Source organism: Rhinatrema bivittatum, chromosome 4 (assembly GCF_901001135.1).
Source record: "Rhinatrema bivittatum chromosome 4, aRhiBiv1.1, whole genome shotgun sequence".
NCBI classification, from domain to species: Eukaryota; Metazoa; Chordata; class Amphibia; order Gymnophiona; family Rhinatrematidae; genus Rhinatrema; species Rhinatrema bivittatum.
Genome location: NC_042618.1, coordinates 435418114 through 435439835, shown reverse-complemented (window position 1 = coordinate 435439835; position 21722 = coordinate 435418114). Strand labels below are relative to the sequence as shown.

Below are 21722 nucleotides of genomic sequence, written 5' to 3'. Positions count from 1 at the left end.
ACTAACATCCCTTCTTTAGATATTTCTGCAGCAATTTCAGAGATGGCAAACTCCATATTATGAGGCAATGTTCAATAGACCACCTGGACAGCAAAGCACGAGGGCTATTTTAGCCTCTGTACAAGGCACTAGTTCTCAAAAGGCAACCAACCAGCAAAGTATAAGAGTTAGAAGACCCCATGTACTTTGCACCTGTTATCTGTCTGGGTGGCCAAGCAGAGACAAAAATAGCACACGTACTTTTGGAATTCCCATGTGCGTGCACTATTTTCCTCCTAACCACCCCAACCAGGAATGCCTCCTTTTACAGTGGCTAAAGAATGCTCGCCATGTAACTCGCATCTGAGGAAGGTACTTTTCGGTCAGGCCATTTTATCCTGGTAAATACCAATTTACCCATGCAAATGTCTTTGCTCTCTCCAAAAGGATATGTATATGTTCATGATTTAATTTCTTCATGTGTGATTGGGGACAACAAACAAATGGATCTGGAAGGGTGCAAGCAGCAGTGGTAGGTGAGTGAAGGGAGAAGTTTTTCCCCAGAGAAAAGGTGCCAATTTCTTGCAACGTTATCCACAGCCTTCAAAGGTTTTCATAGAACCAATATGGCAACAAAACATCTCATCCTATTTAATCTCCAAAATTAAATTCAGAGGCTGTGTTAGACATTTGGCAGCCATAAAGTACTATTTTAGGTGGCCTTAGAATAATATTTGTGCATCCTACTTTCTTTCTACCTACCTAGCTGTAAAAGATACACTGAAAAATGCCTAAAATATCACATCATCACATTTACCTAGTGAGAGCCAGCAGTAACGCATTACCAATGGAAAATCTCTATCTCAGGACTCAATAGAAAAACAAAAAAAAACCTCATACCACTACTCACCTCCTTCTCCATAAAATAAGAGGCCATTATAAAATTTAGTCTCTGCCTTGAATACAAAAAAAAAATACAAAATTCCAGTTATTAAAAGGGAGAAGTCACATGCTCAAAAATATTCAAAGTGCCCGAGTGCTTAGCCTGATGAAAATGGCCCCCACCCCCCCATAAATGGATATTAAGATTTTGAGTTAACCTACTGTAAAAAGGGTTTTGAGCTGCTGCTGGAAGAACCTGCTGTGTCCCTGAGGCAGCAGAGCAGTTAGCATGTCCAGCCGAAAGAGTGAAAACATCACATTGCTTCAGCACTAAATGGAGGCTACTGCTACTTATCACTTATATAGTGCTACTCGACATGCACAGAACTGCATTAAAAAGTGTACCACAGCAGCAGGAAAACCTCTTTATGGTGAGCCAGCCTAGGGATTTAAAAACATAAAACCAAAAATGCACACAGCTTCTAACCAGCCAAGGGGGCACTTTCACAAGGACGGAGAAGAATGGACAATAAAGCACCAGGACCATTCTCTTTTCAATTCAGAGGACAAATATATATATCTCCGATGACAACAATATAAAGGCTAGCCTACAGGACACAATGTTAAAGTGAGCCTAATTTCTGTGCAGGCAACTTTGGATGGAATAAAGGCCTTAGGAAACTGGAGAAACAGAACAGCATGGTATCTGGAGTCCAGTATGAGGATTTTAAGTTCTTACAGGGCTGAGGTACCCATAGCCAGAGAAAGCACTACAACACAACTGAAATTTCCTGAGGTTTGATTAGTTCACTGGACAACCCAAAGTACTGATGTTTGTACATTGTTACTGCAGGGACCGACAATACCATTACACAATTTTTCACCACTTGTTAATTCAGAAAGACAAATCCTTAATGTGCATTGGGAAGGCTTGATCGAGAACAGAATCAGCCACCTATTAAGGCCATCAATGTGGGATTGCTAAAAAAGCTGCTGTCCTGGCAATGGGTGGATGAGGAACAGATAAGCCAGTGAGGTATCTGGGCATCAGTCATGTGGCACTGATCAGGAAGTTCTCTTTAAAACTATTCCTGAAGTTTTCACAATAAGTGTGGACTTACCTCATATTTTAATTTCTTGATTTCACAGCAAAGAGCAGCATATACAGTGATAACTTTATTCAGAACCTAAGCTCAATGAAAGAAAAGTAATCATTAAAAGAAAAACACACCAATCATAACAATATTACAAATAGATTAAAGAGACATTTCAGGTTTACCTTCTACCTCAATGCCCCCTCTATTTAAAACTGGCCTTACACTTTAAAATAGGGAAAAAAAAAAATCACATTAAAATTATTCTTCCATATGCTGGCCTGTGCCAGCTTAAGAGTCCTCAGTGGGCCTTAGACCACTGTCAATCACTGCTGCAGATTCTTTTACATCCTCTCACTCAGCATCTAGGGAAGGAAGCTGATGAAGATTTGATACCAGAGGTTAGGCAAATGCACAGCTCTAACAGTGGAGCAAGACACACCGGCATGGTTTGTTTTTCACTCCAGCACATTCTTCCTGCTTCTTTGGGTTTTCAGCTCAAATCAAACCCAGGGCTGAGAGCTGATGCCATGAGCCTTCATTTGCAACCAACTGGGGATTTTTCCTCTACTTTATATCCCCTCCCATCTTTATCACAATCATTGCAGAAGCTGTCCTCAGACAGCAGTCATGCACTAGGGCTCCTTCTAAGACCCTGCAACAATGGGCTCTAAATCCACTGCACAATGATGGACACGTCCTTCCCCCACAGAAGACTTGAGTCCAGAATTAAACCTAAGCTCCTCCATATGCCAGTGCAAAGCACTGGAAGCAAGCTGCCCAGAAATACACATTTTAATGTTTATTTTATATACTTTAATGCACAAGCTCAGCTCCAACACAGGAAAGGAAAGAAGCTAAGAAGCCATTTTTGCTACAAGCCTGGAATGCCTCAGAACTGTGCAGATGAACACAGTTAAGAATGAAATCAAATTATACTTCTGAGAGACTGAAGGTGCTTAAGACGCACTCTCTAAATCAGTGGCTCCCAAAGTATGTCCTAATAACCCCACAGGCAGTCAAGTTTTCAGAAAATCCATAGTGAGTATATGCATGAGGCCCAGTATATGCAAATTAATCTCATGCATATTTTGTGGATACCCTCAAACCCCAATTAGCTGTAGGGTCAACAGGACAGGTTTCAGAACCACTGAGCCAGAAGAAAGGAAGAGGCAGATATAATGGTGAAATTACTACTTCCCTGATAATTTCCTTTCCTCTAGGACAGGCATGCCAGTCCACAATAGTGGGTTATGCACTCCAACCAGCAGCAGGAGTCCAAGCTCACTGAGAGCGCTGATGCCAGTCCTATACAGACATCAGTCTGCCAGTATTTTCTTTAAAAGCCAACTGTGGACAACTAAACCAACACAAACTTTATCAAGAATTAGTGTGCAAAAACTTTGTTAAAAAAAACAAAAAAACAAAAAAAAAACAAAACATGGACTCTACATGAAACTAATACAACCATACAGAGGAACACAGTAAATAGGACTATCCCAGAGAAGGAATCCACTTACCAGGTTTTCTGCTGATCCAGAAACTATACTGGATCTTTATACTGTTACCACAAATACACCTGACAAGGACCACAGAAGTCAGAATAAGCATGACCACGGCAAGGCAGCCCAGGGAGGGATAGTGCACTGGCTTGCCTGTCTGCCCTAGAGGAAAGGAAATTATCAGGGAAGTAGTAATTTCACCTTCCTCTTTATCCAGGAAGGCCAGTCCATACTAGTGGGATGTACCAAAACTACTCCTCAGAAGGGTGGGAGGCTGACTGTTCTCCCAGTGGCACCGCCCTAGCGAAAGACGTATCCTCCCTTGTCGCAACATCCCGTCAATAATGCCTGGAAAGACCACGTCGTTGCCCTACAAATCTCTGCCCAGGACAATGCCTGCACCAAGGTCAAATGCCCCCTAACTTGCTTCAGTAAAGGCTTCCCCGCATCTAGGTAAGCTGCTATCACAAGCTCCTTAATCCAATGAGCCACTGTAATGCAAGAAGCCACATCCTCAAAGTCTCCATGAAGGAGAAAGAGCCAATCTGTTTTGCGAAATTCATTGGTAACAAATATTGTAACAAATTCACCACACATTCAAAAGAGCACAATAGTCAGAATTCCTGCTCATCCAAATCCCTATCCAAAGATGGCAACTAAACAGATCGATTCAAGTGAAAATCTGAAACCATCTTCAGTAAGAATGAAGGCGCATTTCTTATCTTTACCCTTTTTGGAGTGATGACCAAGAAGGGCTCTTTACAAGACAAAGCTTGTAGTTCCGAAATCCACCACACAGAACAAATAGCAACAAGAAACACCATCTTCAGAGTCGAACATAAGGAAAGGTGTCAAAGTGGGTGAAAAGGCTGAAGCCACCAAAAAGGGACCAGATTCAAATCCCAAAGGGGTACCAGTATATGTTAATGGAGGCCTAATGTGCTTCATACCTCTAAAAAACCTAGACACATCCAGATGCAAAGACAGAGGTCTCCCCTGCACATGGCTCCTGTAACACGCCAACGCTGCCACTTGCACCTTCAGCATATTCAGGGCCAATTCCTTACCCAGACCTTCCTGCAAAAATTCTAAGATTAAGCGAATTGACACTTTGGAGGGAAAACAAAAGTGATCTGATGTGGGTGCTCATAAGCCCTTAGTCACAATGAAACACAAGAAGTTATTATTCCTAGACTCCTAAGTTTTTATTTTTGATCATAGGCAGCCTTTAAGTATTACATTATAATATGACATATGTGCTACAACCTCGTACTTGTTTTCCTAGACAAGGCCAGTTGGCATTCCATCTACAGTTATATAAAAAAAAAACACATTCTTAGAGCAGACACAAGGCTGCTAATGCCTCAAATTTCAAAGAAAACATTTACATACAAGATGAGAACTAAATTACTATATGGCCATTCAGATTTTTATTTAGACAACAGTCACAATAGGCAATAAAGCATGAAATAATCAAATTCACATAAAATCATACAACAGAAGGCAGTCCTTTGAGTTTTGTTTATAACAGAAAGCCAATCATAGACATTTTTGACAATTATGTAACCTAGTTTAGGGGTTGAAAATATGCAACTGTAAAATTCTATATAATGCTTTGTTAAAAGTAAATCATTTGAGAGAGAGTTTATGCAGCTGCCTTCTGTGGCACTCTGCCTCTCCATAAGGTACTTTATTATTTAATATTTAGATTTTATAGCATTTACCAAAGCATTTCTCTTCAGCTGTTGGCTCTAAGCATCTATTTTCAGAGAACTCCAACATATCCTGGCACCAGTTCTTAAAAATCCACCATACTCAAATGTAGACCAGAGAAGTAGAAAGCTTATATGCTCATAATAGCGTATTCACTACTGCTACAGAATAGCCATGCTTCAAAAGCCAAGCCCTCTCAAGGGCCAAAACGTAAGACAAAACTGATCCGGACCGTCATGGAGGATCAGACCCTGCTGCTAGGAGGCAGCTTCAGTGGCTCTTCTACCAGAAGACAATGAAGATCAGAGTACCATACTAGCAGCACTAAGCCTGGATGCCACACTATCTTCTGGAGCAACCTGTCGATCATGGACCTTGGCACAAAGAGCAGCTCATTCCTTGGCCAAAACTGAACCAGCACAGCGCTCCTCCACCTTCACATTCTAATGGTTCAACATCAGATCCAGAAAAGGCCACACCCACTAGACCATGATGAGGCGAAAGGCCTTGGGCCCCAACTCCCATTTTCCTGGGTCCAATGAGTGATGACAGAGATAACCCGACTGAATATTGTCAACCCTTGCAATATGAGAAGCCAACAGTGCTTGGAGTTGCTGCTCTGCCCACGGCAGGAAGATAACCATCTCCAGATAGACCTGTTGACTCAGGAGTCCCCTCTTGATGATTTATGTAAGCTACTGCTGTCACATTGTCAGACATCACTCGCACAGCTCTTCCTGTTAACTGGTTTGCAAACTCCAAGAATGCCAGATGAATCATCCGGAGTCACAGAAAATTGATGGGCTGAGACATCTCCTTGGTAGACCAATGCCCCTGCGCCACTAACTCCTGGCAGTGAGATCTCTAGCCCTGGAGGCTTGTATTTGTCGTGACCATTATCTAGTTGGGAACTTCCAAGTCCATCCCCCTGCTCAAATGATCCCTCTGTAGCCACCAAAGTAACTTCTGTCTCACCTCTGGCAGCAAAGCCAGCCACATATCGTACTCCTCAGTCTGAGGATGCCACTGAGCCAGCAAAGACCTTGCCCATGGTACTACCTGTAGCATTGCCATCACTGAGCCCAGCATCCATAGGTATGTCCATACTGTTAGAAGGATTGCCGCCTGCAAGACCTGGACTTGTCCCCATATCTTCTGCATATGCTGCTTTGGAAGAAACACCTTGCCCTGAGCTGCACTGAACCAGATGCCCAAATAATATAGAATCTGTAATGGTTGTAGCCTACTCTTGGCTAAATTCACCACCCATCCCACCTGCTGCAAAAAAGTCGAACCATCCTGCTGAACACTATGCAGCTCTCTGCCTCCAATTTGGCTCTGATTATCAGTCATCCAAGTATGGATGGACTAAGATGCCTTCCCTCCGAAGTGCAGCGGCCAGAACCATCATTATCTTGGAAAAGGTTCTGGGCAATGTGGCCAAGCTGAAAGGTAAAGCCTGAAACTGGTAATGGTGACCTAGCACTGCAAAATGCAAGAAACACCGATGATGTTTGCGAGTCAGAATGTATAAACAGGCCTCCTTGAGGTCGAGCGAAGTGAGAAACTCTCCCTTCTGAACTGCCATGATCACTGATCTTAAGGTCTCCATCCTGAAGTGAGTAATCCAAAGAGACTGACTGACTCCTTTAAGATCCAGAACAGGGCGAAAGGAGCCTTCCTTCTTAGAGACCACAAAGTAAATGGAATAGCGGCCTGTACATTCCTGATCCCTTAGAACTGGAACAGCCTTCACACTAATCAACCACTGTAAGGTGGACTGCACTACAACTCTTTTTTTTTATACGGAGTTGCAAAGGAAAACCATAAAAGACCTGTAAAAGAACAGAAAAGTTCCAGAGCATATCAGTCCCACACCACCTCCAGAACCCATTGGTCAGAAGTGAGGAGAGTCCATCTCCGATAAAATTGAGACAGGTGACCACTGTATATAGGCCTTAAGCCTGAATATGTATTTCCTGGTTCTGCTGGCAACATATTCCACAACCATGTGCTTTGGCAAGCTCAATACCGGAAGATGGCAACACCCCAGAGACGGTACCTGATTGGACAATAAAGCTACGTTCATAATTGGATATTGACTGAAATTAATACACCCAGGATGTGCATCAATGTATTTCTATTGGACAATGAAAAAAGTTTAAAAGTCTCAACCCGGGCAGTCCAGAGCTGAGAAGCAAGCTTGATGCCCAGTTGCCACTGACCTGCGTCTCCAGGAAACAACGACTTCCTCTTTTCCTTGTTTCTTCTTATATATTGTCTTTGTATTGCTATCAATAAATTTGCCTTTTAGATCAAAAAGCTGTCTGAAGGTGCTTCCTGAATACCAGCAGAAAACATATGGTCCTTCGAGCCGGAAAGAAGACGGAGGAAAGCCTAATGCCTGATGCGGGTATCGTGGGCTAGCACACCTTCAGGGATACCTCATTGCCAGCATCGAAGGAAGTGAGGGTGCCATTGATCGGGAGTGGAAAAACTGCCCTGAAGCATCCTGAATCTACTTTGAGATTTTTGAGACCTGAAGCACTTCAGTAACCACTTTGAGGAAGTAAGTCTTACTCTCAAAGAAAAGAAAAAAAAACTGTTCATTAACTTTTATTATCTCTCCACCAATATTTCCTAGACCTTAGCGCGCACTGCTATCTGGCAGATCTTGTACAGTACCAATCAATAAGTCCAAGTTGAATATTACGACATAACCACCTGGGACTTTTGCCTTGAACCCCCGAGGGAACACGTACAGGGACGGAGTGTCAGGTGGACCCCAAAGCAGAAGCCCCCAGATCAAGCATTCTACGGAGAAACATACGTGGAGCTGACTGGAGAGGTAAGTAAAAACTTGTCTTATACGAGTAAGTCATATAGGTTTATTCCGTTCGAGCGCCAATAAGTTCGAAAACAATTGGCAGACTTGACGCTGCCTTTTGGCCCTATCCCGGTTGTTTCGGCGACGCCGCCCCGGGAGCTTGTGGATTCCGGTAACCCGGGCAAACGGAAAGGAGTAGATAGGTCTTCAGTACTCGTCTGTCTGCAGGCTATCTCTCCCTAGTCCCGCTGTGAATACCTTCGTGTTTGAAGAAGTACAGCACACCGGAAGCGTGAATTCACGATACGGTGAAAACTACAATTAAGGTAAGGTTGAACCACTCTTTCTCATAAGAGAGTGGCTACACGAAAATTATTTTTAAATCATTATGTCGCAGTTTTGGTCTGCAATATTAAGAGGTCCCAAGATAGCAGAGGAGGTCTGTCCGTCATGTCCCCTGAGCAGAGTCATTGCTCTGCATAAGCCCAATGAAAAGTTAATTCGCAAATGCCACTCTAAGTGGGTTGCGTGGGCAGCAAGGGATAGTTCCCTAGAATGGCCAGTAGGGGGCTCCTTTGACCCGTCCACGCTCACACAGCTAATAGCCTATTTTAAGAACAGATATAGCAAACCAAGGGCAAGATACAATAAGAGGCTAGCGGACCATATACTAGTGTCCAGATGGTTCGCTATGACAGGAACATATTTAGTTGCTATTACTGGTGATAGAGAGGTGTCACCACCCCCATATGATTCACTATATGTTCGTGATTGTTTAGAGCCTGAAGAAACAGTGACTGCAGTGGGTAATTTACATACAGATCCTGCTGTACTTTCAGAAAGGGAAGGAGAACCCCGAGTAAGCCCAACAGTTCATACAAGCACACCCCAACTCAGTACAGTTGAGATTGAAGATGACCTTTTTGAAGATGCTGTTCCTGCATTTGAGGAATACGGCATGTGGTTAGTAGACCCAGTAGAAAGCCCAGTAATTGTAGATATGCACAATTCAGCAGACACTGGAATGCCAGTAGATTCTGCACCGAGTACTATTCTTATGCCAGAAGATTTATCACCCCCTCGTCCACCATCTCCTCCCACACCTCTTCCCTCTCCTCCTCCTTCACCTCCTCCTACACCGCCACCTCCAGTATTGTCACCACCTTCTGAAATTCCTGAACCTTTTGACCTGTCACCCATTCCCTGCCTCCGACCTATGCCTATTTTGATTACAGATAGCGATGAGAATACGGAAAGTAGTGAGGAAACTGAACTAGTCACTGTGACTTCAGCTGTATCTTCAGCTGCCGCTGGTCCTCCAGCAGCCAAAATTGCTAAATTAGATCATTCAATTTTTTATGTCACCATTTGGATTGATTCATTTCATGGATGGACACTTGCCTTAAGCCCACAGAAGAGAGTCTGTCCTCTAGAAGGATCCCTGATTGCAATTGCACTGAACACTGTTCGGAGTGCTGGAAGCCGTAACCATGCCTCCAAATGCATGACTAGGTGCATGACCTTGGGCCAGATAACATCACTACTGACATCGCAGTGGCATAATAAACAGAAACAGTGTCGGCGTGAAATAAATGATTTGGTGAGACAATATAATGGTCTGTTTCAAACCAGATTACGCCAAGTAATGGGGCAAGCAGAAAACATGTGGAAGAAGTGCCTTTCATGGGCCCTTGTATTCCGTTACAGGAAACCTGAGTTATTAGAGAGCATGTCCCCAGATAAAGTGAGTTCACACCTATCAGAGACGGTATCTGCGTATGTAGGACCTTACATTGCCACCTTAGTGAAGCTTGGACAGAACACAGTGTGAACCTAATATGAAACACAGTTTTAAATGGAACCACATTTAGTACGACCATCCTTTAGGATGATCTCCTTATTCTGAGCCTTATTTTTATAGCTATTGCTTGCTTTACTGCAATATTCATTTCAGGACAAAGAAGCTAAAATAAGAATTTGCTTACCTAGGATATTTGCGTACATAAGACCAGTAAATCCTTGCCAGCCTTCCCGATGTCTGTCATGTAAGCCGGAGTGACACGCGTAGCATACAGGAACCTCCGGTATATAAAATCCAAAAATAGATATGTCTCTATAGACTTTGTCTGACTAATTACGTGCTGTCCCTACTACTGAAGACAGCAGCCGTGCACTGGGATCAGATGCATGTGGTCAGTCAGTTGTTATCTGATTGAGAATTTTTGTAGTGCCATCACAGATGTTTAACGCTCTAAAAGTAATAAGCTTGTGGACAGATATAACAGATTGCTAGGCTTCCTATGTTAACGTATTTACAGGTCTTATTGTTCAAGCTATTAAGATTTATTTGTGTTACCATTTGCAGGTATATTTTTAGTATAAGCATGTTTAGTATAAGTAAGTTAATTTTTAAACGGTACCATATAGTTTTAAGTTATAAGTTTAAGTTCCTCTTTTCAATGCATTCACATTGAAATTCATTTTTATTAAGGTGATCACTTTGCGCATGCGATACCTTCCTCTTACAACATGTTATTTCCTATCTGCTTTGAACTATACATTTGTGGTAAAGGAGGGATCAAGGGGGGGAGCGAGATACATCTCCCACCAAAATAAATCCCCTTTGCTCTCAACTTTACATACTGATTCTTTATTACGTTACTGACTTCACATTCCTTTAATACTGAACTTGAGTACTGACAAGAACATATACTAGTGTTAAAATTTAGAATCTGAGCTGCTGAATTATGATTCTGAGAGGAGAATTATGAATTTGAAAGGACATTTTAGCTAAAGAGTATCTTTAAAAAAAAAAAGGGAAGTTGTCTCTTGCAAACATGCAGAGTACAGCTTATCTGTTCTGCCAGCACTAGCTGTACCACGAACGGAAGAGAAAAAAAAAAGGAGAAATAGTTTCTAGTTTAAAATGTAGCATATTTAAGTATTAATTATTTGATTTTTGAGTTCTAATTATTTTAATTATTTGATATGACACATTGACTATAAGCTCAGAACATTATTGATTAAATTTATTTAATATTATTGGTTGGAAATCTATATGTACAATATTTGTTAATTTGATATTTCAATTGTATGCTAGTATTTACTTTTCAGGTCTTCAAGGACTTCTACCTTTTCGATAGGACTTCTACCTTTTTGACAGAATTCTGAACTTTTATTTTTCATACACATTTTTGAATTTTTGATTTTTGATCCACTTTTCTTTGATACATTTTTGATATGACCATTGAGCTCAAATTATATGTTATCTGTTGTTCGTCCTCTGTGATGAAGACAAGGAAAGTATATTTGTTGGATGGATGAGTGTATGTCAGTCCAGTGTGACTTATGTTTAATGTAATGTCTGAAATATTCGTTATTTGTGGTTCAGCTTACCACAGATGACTTTCCTTTAAATGCTTAATTTGCTTTTATGCTACTTTACCATATTAGGTATCTGAAACTATTAAGGAAGCACATATTCTCACTAGGCCGCGATGAATGAAAAGCTGTTACACCTTACTGAAAGCGTGAAAACAACATTTATGGGACTCACTCCATTCTTCCCATCCCTTCTATGGAAGTTTCGACCTTAACACAGAATTCATCTTCCACTCATCACTGAACTTTATTACTCTTGCTTGATTATATTTTGCCTTTATGTTGTTGTACTCTACATTAATGCAGTTCTCATGATTGTGTGAATCTTATTGCCCTGATCAGATTAGATCCATTTCCAATTATTGTCAGCTCTTTACACAAAGACTAGCTGTTATGCATTGCACCACACTATGCTTTGTCAAATGCCATTGATAATTGATTGCCATATACTCCAAGCCAACATGCCATTCTGCAAATGCCATGATTTGGATATCTACATACATCTACATACACCAACATGTTACACACCACATTAATTTAAAATACTAAAGTTTTGCTGCTATTCCCAGTTCACTCATATCTATTATATGATTAATTAAGATGATCATTCATCCCTAGGTCCCATAGATAACTAGTTTGACTTACCATCTATGATTTCAATATTACTTTCCACGTTATATTTATCTTCAGTTGCTACACTCTGCCCTTCCTAGTCCAGACTTGTTCAGATATCTACGAGCCAGTGACAGGCCGGCGCAATGTGCTGCAGCATAGTTTGTCAGTTCAGAGCCTTCACACCGTTCTTGGGCAGCTCATGTGAATGGGCTGTGCAGACAAGTATGTCCTCTTCAATTTGAGTACATTTAGTAAGTTTAAAGGTTTAATGTAGTCCCCAAAGGTCTATATAGTTATTCTTGGTGATTGAAGACAGAATTATGACATTCATTTGATTTCCCTATTCTTAAACATTACATTTAGTAGAGTTTGCAGATACCATCCCATTGGTTACAGAGATTTCTTATCCCTCATCCATATTGATGTCTCCTTCGACATCCTACTCCTAATTCAGATTTTAAGCATTTGTTTATATTCCCAAAGTGTTCAAATGCATGATAGGCCAAGACATAAGCAATAGTACTCCCAAGCATGGTTTTGCTTCTGTTAATTAATTATAACTATTGCTTCTGTTATGTCTCAAATACTCTCAAGTTACTCTCAAGTCACCGCAGTTAGACAACGTCTAATGATGAACATCCCCTTCTGAAGCTAATCTCCTTCTGAAGCTAATGAGTGAGATTTTCTAAAGGATAAGGTTGCATTTCCACAGAATTTGGTTTAATTGATGGGAAACACAGTTTAAAGTGGCTTACATTTCTAAGTGAGTTTGCAATGGTTAATTGTGAGAATGAATGAAGTTTGTTATTTTAATGGCCTAGGATATCATCATCGGTGAAGACAACAGAAAGCCTTTCATTTAACAGCAGCAATGTTATTTCCTCAGGCTGTTATGCTTAACGATGACGGGTAAGCACCAGGTAGCAAATCATTAGGATTGCGTACCCTGGGCAACCTAAGACAGTGGCATTAACCCTGAGTAGAATGATGGATTATTGCTTCAACTATTCTAACCATTCATTGACAATCAATAATCAATAATCAATCATTAAGTAGATCTATTGATTCATATGCTGCTAATAGGACCACATTACAGAATCTTGGATCAACTGGAAGAAGGCCAGAACAATACCTGAATGAAGAATGAATGTGAGATTGAATGACAATAAAACAAAGTACAAACTGAGTATGCCTGAACAATTGTGATTGTGATTGTGGATGTGAGTTATATAAAAAGAATGATTCAACACCATAAGGAATATGGAAGCCATTTTTAACAGTACAAAAAGGTGGGTCATACTAAATTGATGCTATGACCATTTCATTCCAGGAAATACAATCTCAGCCTTTCATTGGTGAATCGTTCCCAAACGATTCAAGGGGGGGAATGTATATAGGCCTTAAGCCTGAATATGTATTTCCTGGTTCTGCTGGCAACATATTCCACAACCATGTGCTTTGGCAAGCTCAATACCGGAAGATGGCAACACCCCAGAGACGGTACCTGATTGGACAATAAAGCTACGTTCATAATTGGATATTGACTGAAATTAATACACCCAGGATGTGCATCAATGTATTTCTATTGGACAATGAAAAAAGTTTAAAAGTCTCAACCCGGGCAGTCCAGAGCTGAGAAGCAAGCTTGATGCCCAGTTGCCACTGACCTGCGTCTCCAGGAAACAACGACTTCCTCTTTTCCTTGTTTCTTCTTATATATTGTCTTTGTATTGCTATCAATAAATTTGCCTTTTAGATCAAAAAGCTGTCTGAAGGTGCTTCCTGAATACCAGCAGAAAACACCACCTACCTCCACCAACGGAAGATGGACCCCAAAACTTCATTGGGAGTATCAGGAAGCTCCGGAACAGAGCTTCAACATTTATCAGGCTTCTTTGCTCAAAAGGACTATGACCTTCTGAACGATCGGGATCTCTGAGTACCTGAGCCTCTGGATGGGTGAAATTGCTGAGAGTCGCAAAACCGCCCTTTCGCCTAGGAGAAATGGGGGCTAACTTCTTATCCTCTTGCAACCGTGGAAACTTGGCATCTCCCCACAGACTTGCCATTTTTTCTCCAACTCATTCTCAAAGAATAGATGACCCTTGAAGGGCAACTTCATGAGATTCGATTTTGAAACAGTATCAGCAGCACAGTTCCACAACCAAAGCAGGTGTCTAACAGCAAATCACTGAAGCTACCCCGTGAGCCACCATATGCGCACCAGATCATAGCCGGCATCAGCTGGGAATGCAACTCTTGGCACCAAATAAGGGGCATTGTCACCCAGCACTTCCCGAGCCAAAATACAAGCTGGCCCAAGCTACCATAAAACAAGCAAAGATCTGCAGCTTCATGGCCACAGCATCATAGGTCTGTTTCAGAATCGCTTATTTTCCAATCCTGGGCATCCTTCAGGGCTGCTACAACTTCCACAGGAATGGTGGTCCTTTTTGTCACTGAACAGACCACAGCATCCACATTCGGGAACTACTCCCTAGCTTTAAGATCCATAGAGTACATACCCGCTAAGAATCGCCCCTTTTAAAAATTAGCCTCTGGTACATTCAACTCCAAATCAATCATCTCCTACATGGCTTCATGGAGAGGGAAAAAAAACCAAACACAACATGATGCCTTTTGCTAGCTGACCATAATAGGATCTTTCTTCTGATCCTTAGCCATAGCTGGAGCCGCCTCCTCACACCCAATAGCCTTCAGGGTCTAAGAAATTAAACCAGACAACTTGCCCCTATGAAAGAGCCACAGCATAGTTCTATGCGGTTCCACATCTGGGGGAATCTCACCATTCTCCAATAATCCCTCCTCGATAACCCCACGGAGAAACTAGATTCTACCCAGGAGTTTTCTGAAAGAATCCTGTCCTCTTCTTACTCTTCCACTCTGCCCCTTCCTTTGCTTTGCCCATCTGTATGGAGAAGATGGAGGACCCAAGCATTTCCATGCTAACTGTTCAGCTCGGTCAGCCCCTTCAAAATGGTGCTTGCCTCATATCTCTATGAGCGGTGAATTGTCCCTAGAGCCTGCCTGCAGCTTAAAATGGTGCATGCCATGCATTTCCCTTCGCGGATCACTGAGGCATTGCTTACCAGTCCAATCCAGTTCACCCCCAACTCCCCACTGCAATGCGCTGCCCAACACTGAATTTCTGACAGCCCTAATGGTCCACACTGCTGCTGAATCCCCAGCCACAGCAGTTTTTTGGTTTTTTTTAAACAAACTTTCTCAGTCAGTCACGGTGCAGCAAAGCTACCTGCCTGCAAGCACATTACCCTGGGAAGAGGACAGACAGTGCACCAGAAAGGGAGCAGGATACAGACAGTGAAGGAGGCAAGGAGAAAAATGCTTAGCCAAAGGCTTCCTTACCTTACCAGGACCACCTGGTAGGGTAAGGAAGCCTTTGGTAGGAGGGAGAGGGCTATCAACTTTCACCTCGCTACTGTACTTTCTTCACAGGACACTCGACTGAGGGAGGGAATGCTTGCTTTCACCTCAGGAGATCCATCAGTCCACCTGCCCTATACCTGGCAAGTCTACATCTACAAGTATACATCAGATCCAGGAAAGGCCAATTTATTGTAAAACACTGTTGCATATTTTCATTAACAAGTTTATTGTAAAGTTTATTGATTATTGTAAATGTTTTTTGTAAAGCACTGTCGCATATGTTTGTTCTAGTTCGCACAGCTGCAATGTTTCTGTTATCTGTGAACCGATGTGAGGTTACTAAACAAATGTCGGTATATAAAAACTGCAAATAAATAAATAAATAAAATAAAATGTCCACCATCTGCTGGAGATGGAGAACACTGGCAGGCTGATATCTGTGCAAGGCTATATAGGAGTGACATCAGCAAGTCAGTGATCTCAGTCTCCATCTGCTGGTTGGCGTGCATAACCCATAAAACATTAGTTATGCACTGCCTGGATGAAGAGGAAACAAACATTCAAGCAGGCTTCAATACAATACCAAAATGAACTTTCCCCATACATCGCAAAGCTCAATGACAAAGAGTCATCATATGAAGTTGAAGACTGGGAGGCTTAAAAAGAACATGAGAATATACTTTTGCTCCTCAGACACCTAGAACAGACTTCCAGCAGAGATTATAGAAACCGAAACAATAGCAAAATTCGAGCATACATGTGACAAGACACAAAGGAACCTTAGTAGTGAAAAGATGGGGAGGTCGGGGGAGAAGACCACAAAGAGTAAGATCTGAGACAGAACAGCGGGCGGGTTCAGACAGGTAGACTGGGTGGAGCAAGTGGTCATTCTCCAACAACATCTTCTACGTTTAACTGAAATAATATTCTGTAAATGCAAAGATGCTTTACCTTATTTTCTGTCTTTATGAGCTCCAAAAGAGAAGACTGCTCATATGGCAAAAGCTAATGTTGAATAAAACAAACAAATATAGCATCAATTAATTATGAAAAGCTTTGGCATGGCAGAACTGATTAACAAGACAGTGAGAACAAGATTTTACAAGAGATGCTGATTGGATTACGATCTTTAACAGCTGGGGTCCCTCTTGCTACTCTGGGTGAGCAGGCCACAGATTCACCATCACTATCCTGTGTTGATCTTAACAAACAAGTACCGAGACCATTCAACCACCAGCATAACTGAGCCAAGGCACTGCGGCGATAGGAATGATGTATTAATTACATACAAATAAAAGTCCACTTTGTAATATCAATGACTGTGTCAACAGTAAAGTCCCTTGCAACTAAGGCCTGAAAGTAAGAAATAAAGATTAATCTTTTATGAATAAAAGTACTGACATCATCTGAGGAACCTACATGTTAACCAAAAATAAACAAAGCTTCAAGAAAGCTGGTGTATTTGTTTGAATCAAAATACAGAATTGGTATGGTATCAGCAAACTGATCTTGCAAAACGTTAAATCCCCCAAGTGAGGCCTAACCATCATAAGAAAGCTTTCTGCCTTAATATTAGATATGCAATAGAAACAAAACCAAGTGCTGCATGAAAGCAAGGTGTATACATTTTAGATCCGAGAACCTATGAGGACAGTCGTCAAATTTCCTCTGCGCTCTAATGACCCTGCCTAACAACCACCTGTAAGAAAAACTAAAAAGCAGCAATTTTGTACATAATTCCCATCTCCAAATGAAGACAAGGCTAAAAAAAAAAAAAAAAAACCAGAAAAAACCTGGATGGGTGTTTTCAGCTGAATTGAAAAATAATGCCTGTAATACCGTAATATATACTGCATAGTACAAGATATCACATTTTTAAGTCATTGCACAGCTAATACATAAATGTATCAAAGCCTGAGATTCTAGCATTCTCACGGTTGAACTAGATGGAAAATTTGACTACAATTCTATAAATGTTTTACCGCACTCCAACCTGTAATGAAATGGGATCCAGACTGAAGTCCCAAACATCTTCAACTGAGTCATCCAGAGCATTTTCTATTCCTCTCAGCTGAGAGGTGTATTCTTCCAGGAATTTCCCATAATTCTTTAACTGAACTTCAGCATGGATTTCTGAGAATAAAAGAATTAAAGGTGATTTAAAGTACAAGTTTCACAGGGTATATGAAGTTGTACATATTATGAGGACTGACTAGTTTGCACGCACAAGTTATAAAATCAGGGGTCGGCGCATGCAAGGGGGTGCACAATTGTGCGCCTTGCGCTTGCCGAGCTGCGCTGCCTTCCCCCATTCCCTCCCCCCTAGCCTGACCTTCCCACCCCTTCCCCTAACCTTTCCCCCCCAGCCCTACTCTAACCCCCACCAAAAATGTTATTTTACCTTTTGCGCCTGCCTCTGGTCAACTGCGGGCATGCGATCCTTGGCACAGCAGCAAATGGCTCCTGTGCCAGGAGCCGCTGACCCTGCCCCCGCCCCTTTTTGCAAGCCCTGGGACTTACACGCATCCTGAAGCTTTATGCGCGTGCCGGGCCTTTTTAAAATAGGCCCGGCACACATAAGGCCAGTTACGCGCGTAACCTTTTTAAAATCCGGCCCAATGTTTTTTCTGTCTTGTGATGATCATCAAGCATGCATATGAAATATTTTAGTTTTTTGTGTGTTATAAGTTACTGAAGGACATGCTGATGTTACCACCGAAATGGAACTTTTTTTCAATTCTAAAGAGAAACTGCTGCTTTGAGTGCTGATGTCAGAAGACTGTTCAACAACTAACAAAATCTATGGCAAATTCAAACATACCTAGATGTTATATTTGAGATATTTGCTTCAAAATCAGTAACAAGACAGAAAAATGTTCTTCTGTGGCCTTTAAGAGACCCTTAGGCACTAGTGACTAAGTAACATTCAAATAAGCTCTCACAAGAGCGGCACTCTAACCCAGGAATGAGTAATTCTAGTCCTCGAGGGCCACCATAGGGTCAGGTTTTCAGGATATGCATGAAAGAGATTTGCATACATACTGCCTCGACTGTATGCAAATATATCATGCATATTCATTAAGCACAGCCTGAAAACCTGAGTGGTTGGTGGCTCTTGAGGACCCAAATATAATACCGTGTTAGAAGGAAGGGGGCATAAAGGAAATACAAATTAGAGGGAAAAGGCAGTATTATTTTGGATTTGTCCATGCAAATCTTTGTCCTGTTGGTTTTGGAATATTTAACCAAATATGAATATTCTATATCTGTTTGTATCCATTACTTATGTACTCAGTGCCTTGTTACTTTACATAATCTGCCATGGGCCAATCTTTAGGAAAAGGCAGAATATCAAATGCTTATAAATAAAATACATACTATATAACTTGCTATACAGCTATAAAAGATTTGACTCACTGATATGTACATTTGAGTTTGTGTTGCTGAATGCCTTTGGCTCCTCATATCTAGCTTTCTCAGGAGAGCACACTCAAGCTCGTTATTTTGCTTTCCCTTACACATGCGCTTGCCACCTACAGACAATGGCATAGTAGTTGGCAGATAATTACTTCTTGGCCTGTAGAAGACCCTATTTGATTTGTGACCATCTCCTTCCTTTGTACGAGGTATAGTTGAATTCTCTCACTGCTTTAGTTACTGCCACCTCTAATGAAGATGTAGATGTAACAGAAAAAAAGAAGAGTGCAGAGTCTTTAGAAGACCTGTTTCACTTACTATGTAAATCACAGACGTTCCATTATGAATCCACCTATTCTCAAACACCTTCTCAGCTAAATTATCAGCATGAGAGAGGCCCAAAGGGACCAAAACAGGCTTTAAAATGTTTGCCTTCTGCCTCTACTTTCCATTTACTAAAAAAAATCTATTTTATTTAAGGTGCTTCAGTTATTTTTTCAGGAAATTTATCAGCATTTATTACAATAAAAATATGAGAATCCATGCCAAAAAGTACTCCGTTTTCTGGGTAAATATCAGGATTTATTTTGATGGGCAGAAGTATGAAATAGCACTCAACCTCTTGTGCTGGCTACATGGCAAGGGAGGGCATGTGTGGGTGGACTTAGACTGGGGAGGGGAGGCACCCAGGCCAATGCTGCAGGACCAAAACAAACTTCGAAGTGTCACAAAATAAAGGTGAACAAAAATCAGTAAAGACTGATTAAGGTTTTGTAAAACCTGGGATTTATTCAGTAAAAATCAGTTTAAACTGAAAATGAAGGGCCTCCAATTTGATTTAACACCCATACATACAGTGTTCCTTGGATCTCTGCAAGCCTGATACTGCTTATCCAACAACAAACTCAGACATGGTAGACAGCCAGCACTAACAAAAGTATTTTTCCCTCTTAAAAGGCTGTTTGCCATAACAGTATTGCTGCAACACCAAAAACATAACGAGGAAGTTAGATTATGACACTGAGAATTAAGACTTGTTTTCATAGAGTGCACATTTTAGGTTAGTTTGCTGTCTGCAGTGTTTACAGTAATATGTGTTTCACATAAGTTGATGCAGCTACTGCTGGAGGAGAAAGTCTAGCTGCCAGTTTGAGAACAAGTTAATAGAAACACAGCAAGAAAGACTTCCAAACAGCTCTGAAGTATCAAATAAAGGTAAAGCAAGTAAAAAATGAAGAAAAAGAGGTGGTGATCACAGGAAGAGAGCACAGAGGCTTCAAAATAATCAAGAGCAAGAGAGAAGGAAGAACAGTATGGAAACAGAAGAAGAATTGTACCAGGCTTTGAAAGAGAAAGGAGGGTAGAGATTTCATAAACAGAACTAGAACAAAGGAAGAATGAGAAAATGAATAGATTACAGACACCAAAGGGGGCAAAAATACAGGAGAGAGAGAAAGAATGGAACGACAGAAGAAGATGAAGAACTAAAGGCATAAGAGAAAGAGAGACTATCCAGGCTTCAAAGGCATGCCAAAGAAAAACGAAGAACATAAAGAGGAAACGGAGAGACTACGCTTAGGTATTTCCATTCAGAGACTTTCACGTTCCTCAAATCCATCCCCCCCGTAACACTACACACTGCCCACTATCGTCATTATCATTCTCTCACTCTTTGCAACACAACGGGCTGTCTATTAACCAATCACTAACACAATCATTTAATGGTTTAACTAACCAGAAGGAAAGCAGAACTAAATAGGCAAGGAATTTAAAACTAGTGCAGTCAAGCCTAGTCTGACAACGGAAACGGGCAAGCTAGTAAGGGGGCGTGCAACTCCATCGCTCAAGCCAAAAAACCAGACAGCTTTATTTCAACATTACCAGGGAGGACGTAGTAGCCGCCAAAAAATTAAAAAAAGCATTCTTTTAAAATAAGAGAAATTATGGTGGGGAAAACAGATCATGAAATGAAATAAACCTGGTCTCGTTTTTTTTTTCTTCTTTCATAATCTGTCATCGGCTACAGAATCAGTTGTAACGTCTCCAAGGAGCCAATAGTAGAAAATAACACCTTGGAAATGCCGATGGTTTTCCACCGAAGCACAAAGTGAATCTCCCAGGCTCTGAGGAACATGACAACCAAATGTGTGCACAAACTGCTCGAGCGAGCGGCGACCTGGGGAAAGCGCTTCAGGGGAAAACCTCAGTTTGAGAAGTCAAAGTTAAAGCGCAGACCTCAGTTCGTAGCAAGAAAAGCGCACATTTAGCAAACCCAGTGCTCCCCACGCTTATTCTGAGGAGCCAATGTCAGCACTGTCCAGCCAGCTGGTGACCGCGAGCTCTGCCTCAACCCCCGGGTTTTGCCCCGAGCTGACATCTCCTCCCCCCGAGAGGTGAGCAGCTGCTACAGCCCCCATCGCCCTCAAATAAGAACTACTGCCCGGCTTTTTTTCTCTCTCTCTCTCCATCCTCGTCGCCACTTCCTTACTTTGAGAGCCATCGTCAACGCGATCAAATTCCCAATCGGGAGAGAGCGTCTCCACGGCCGCCATCGCTCTCCCTCCGCAACCGCAGCAGGGCCAACGGCGACCCGTCGCGTGATCTGGCACGTGACTTCCGCTCGCATCCCCCGGCCCTCGTTAACAAATACTCCAGAACCTCTTTCAGCCCGAATCAAAAATGGCCGCCCAATACTTCAGTTTCGGGGAGAGTTAACACCCCAACCCCGGCCCCGCCCTCTTATGTCGTACATTGGGTTCCACCCACTTCAGACTGCAAACGCCCGATGTGCCTTCACCCTGAAGAAACCTCTATATATGTGCGAAAAAGCACATGAGCGAGACTCCGAGGTAAACAACCTAGGGGACTATTGCAAGCGCTTCCAGAAGACTTCTATGATCACAA

At 41.8% G+C, this 21722-nt stretch overlaps 1 protein-coding gene across 4 annotated transcripts in view; it reads right to left on the bottom strand.

The window, feature by feature from the left end:
• WASHC4 (WASH complex subunit 4) overlaps positions 1-21499 on the bottom strand; it is a 158785-nt gene extending 137286 nt beyond the window's left edge. For 3 of the 4 annotated variants that reach the window (XM_029601529.1, XM_029601532.1, XM_029601530.1), the window contains exons 1-5: positions 21307-21499; positions 17395-17534; positions 16353-16406; positions 1983-2048; positions 890-935 (exon numbers count right to left, since the gene is read on the bottom strand). In XM_029601529.1, coding sequence (XP_029457389.1) covers positions 890-935; positions 1983-2048; positions 16353-16406; positions 17395-17534; positions 21307-21370 — 370 coding nt within the window. In that variant the 5' untranslated portion in view covers positions 21371-21499. The remainder of the gene's footprint in view (positions 1-889; positions 936-1982; positions 2049-16352; positions 16407-17394; positions 17535-21306) is intronic. The other variant, XM_029601531.1, reaches the window with a different exon arrangement.
• Between the last annotated feature and the right edge of the window lie 223 nt (positions 21500-21722).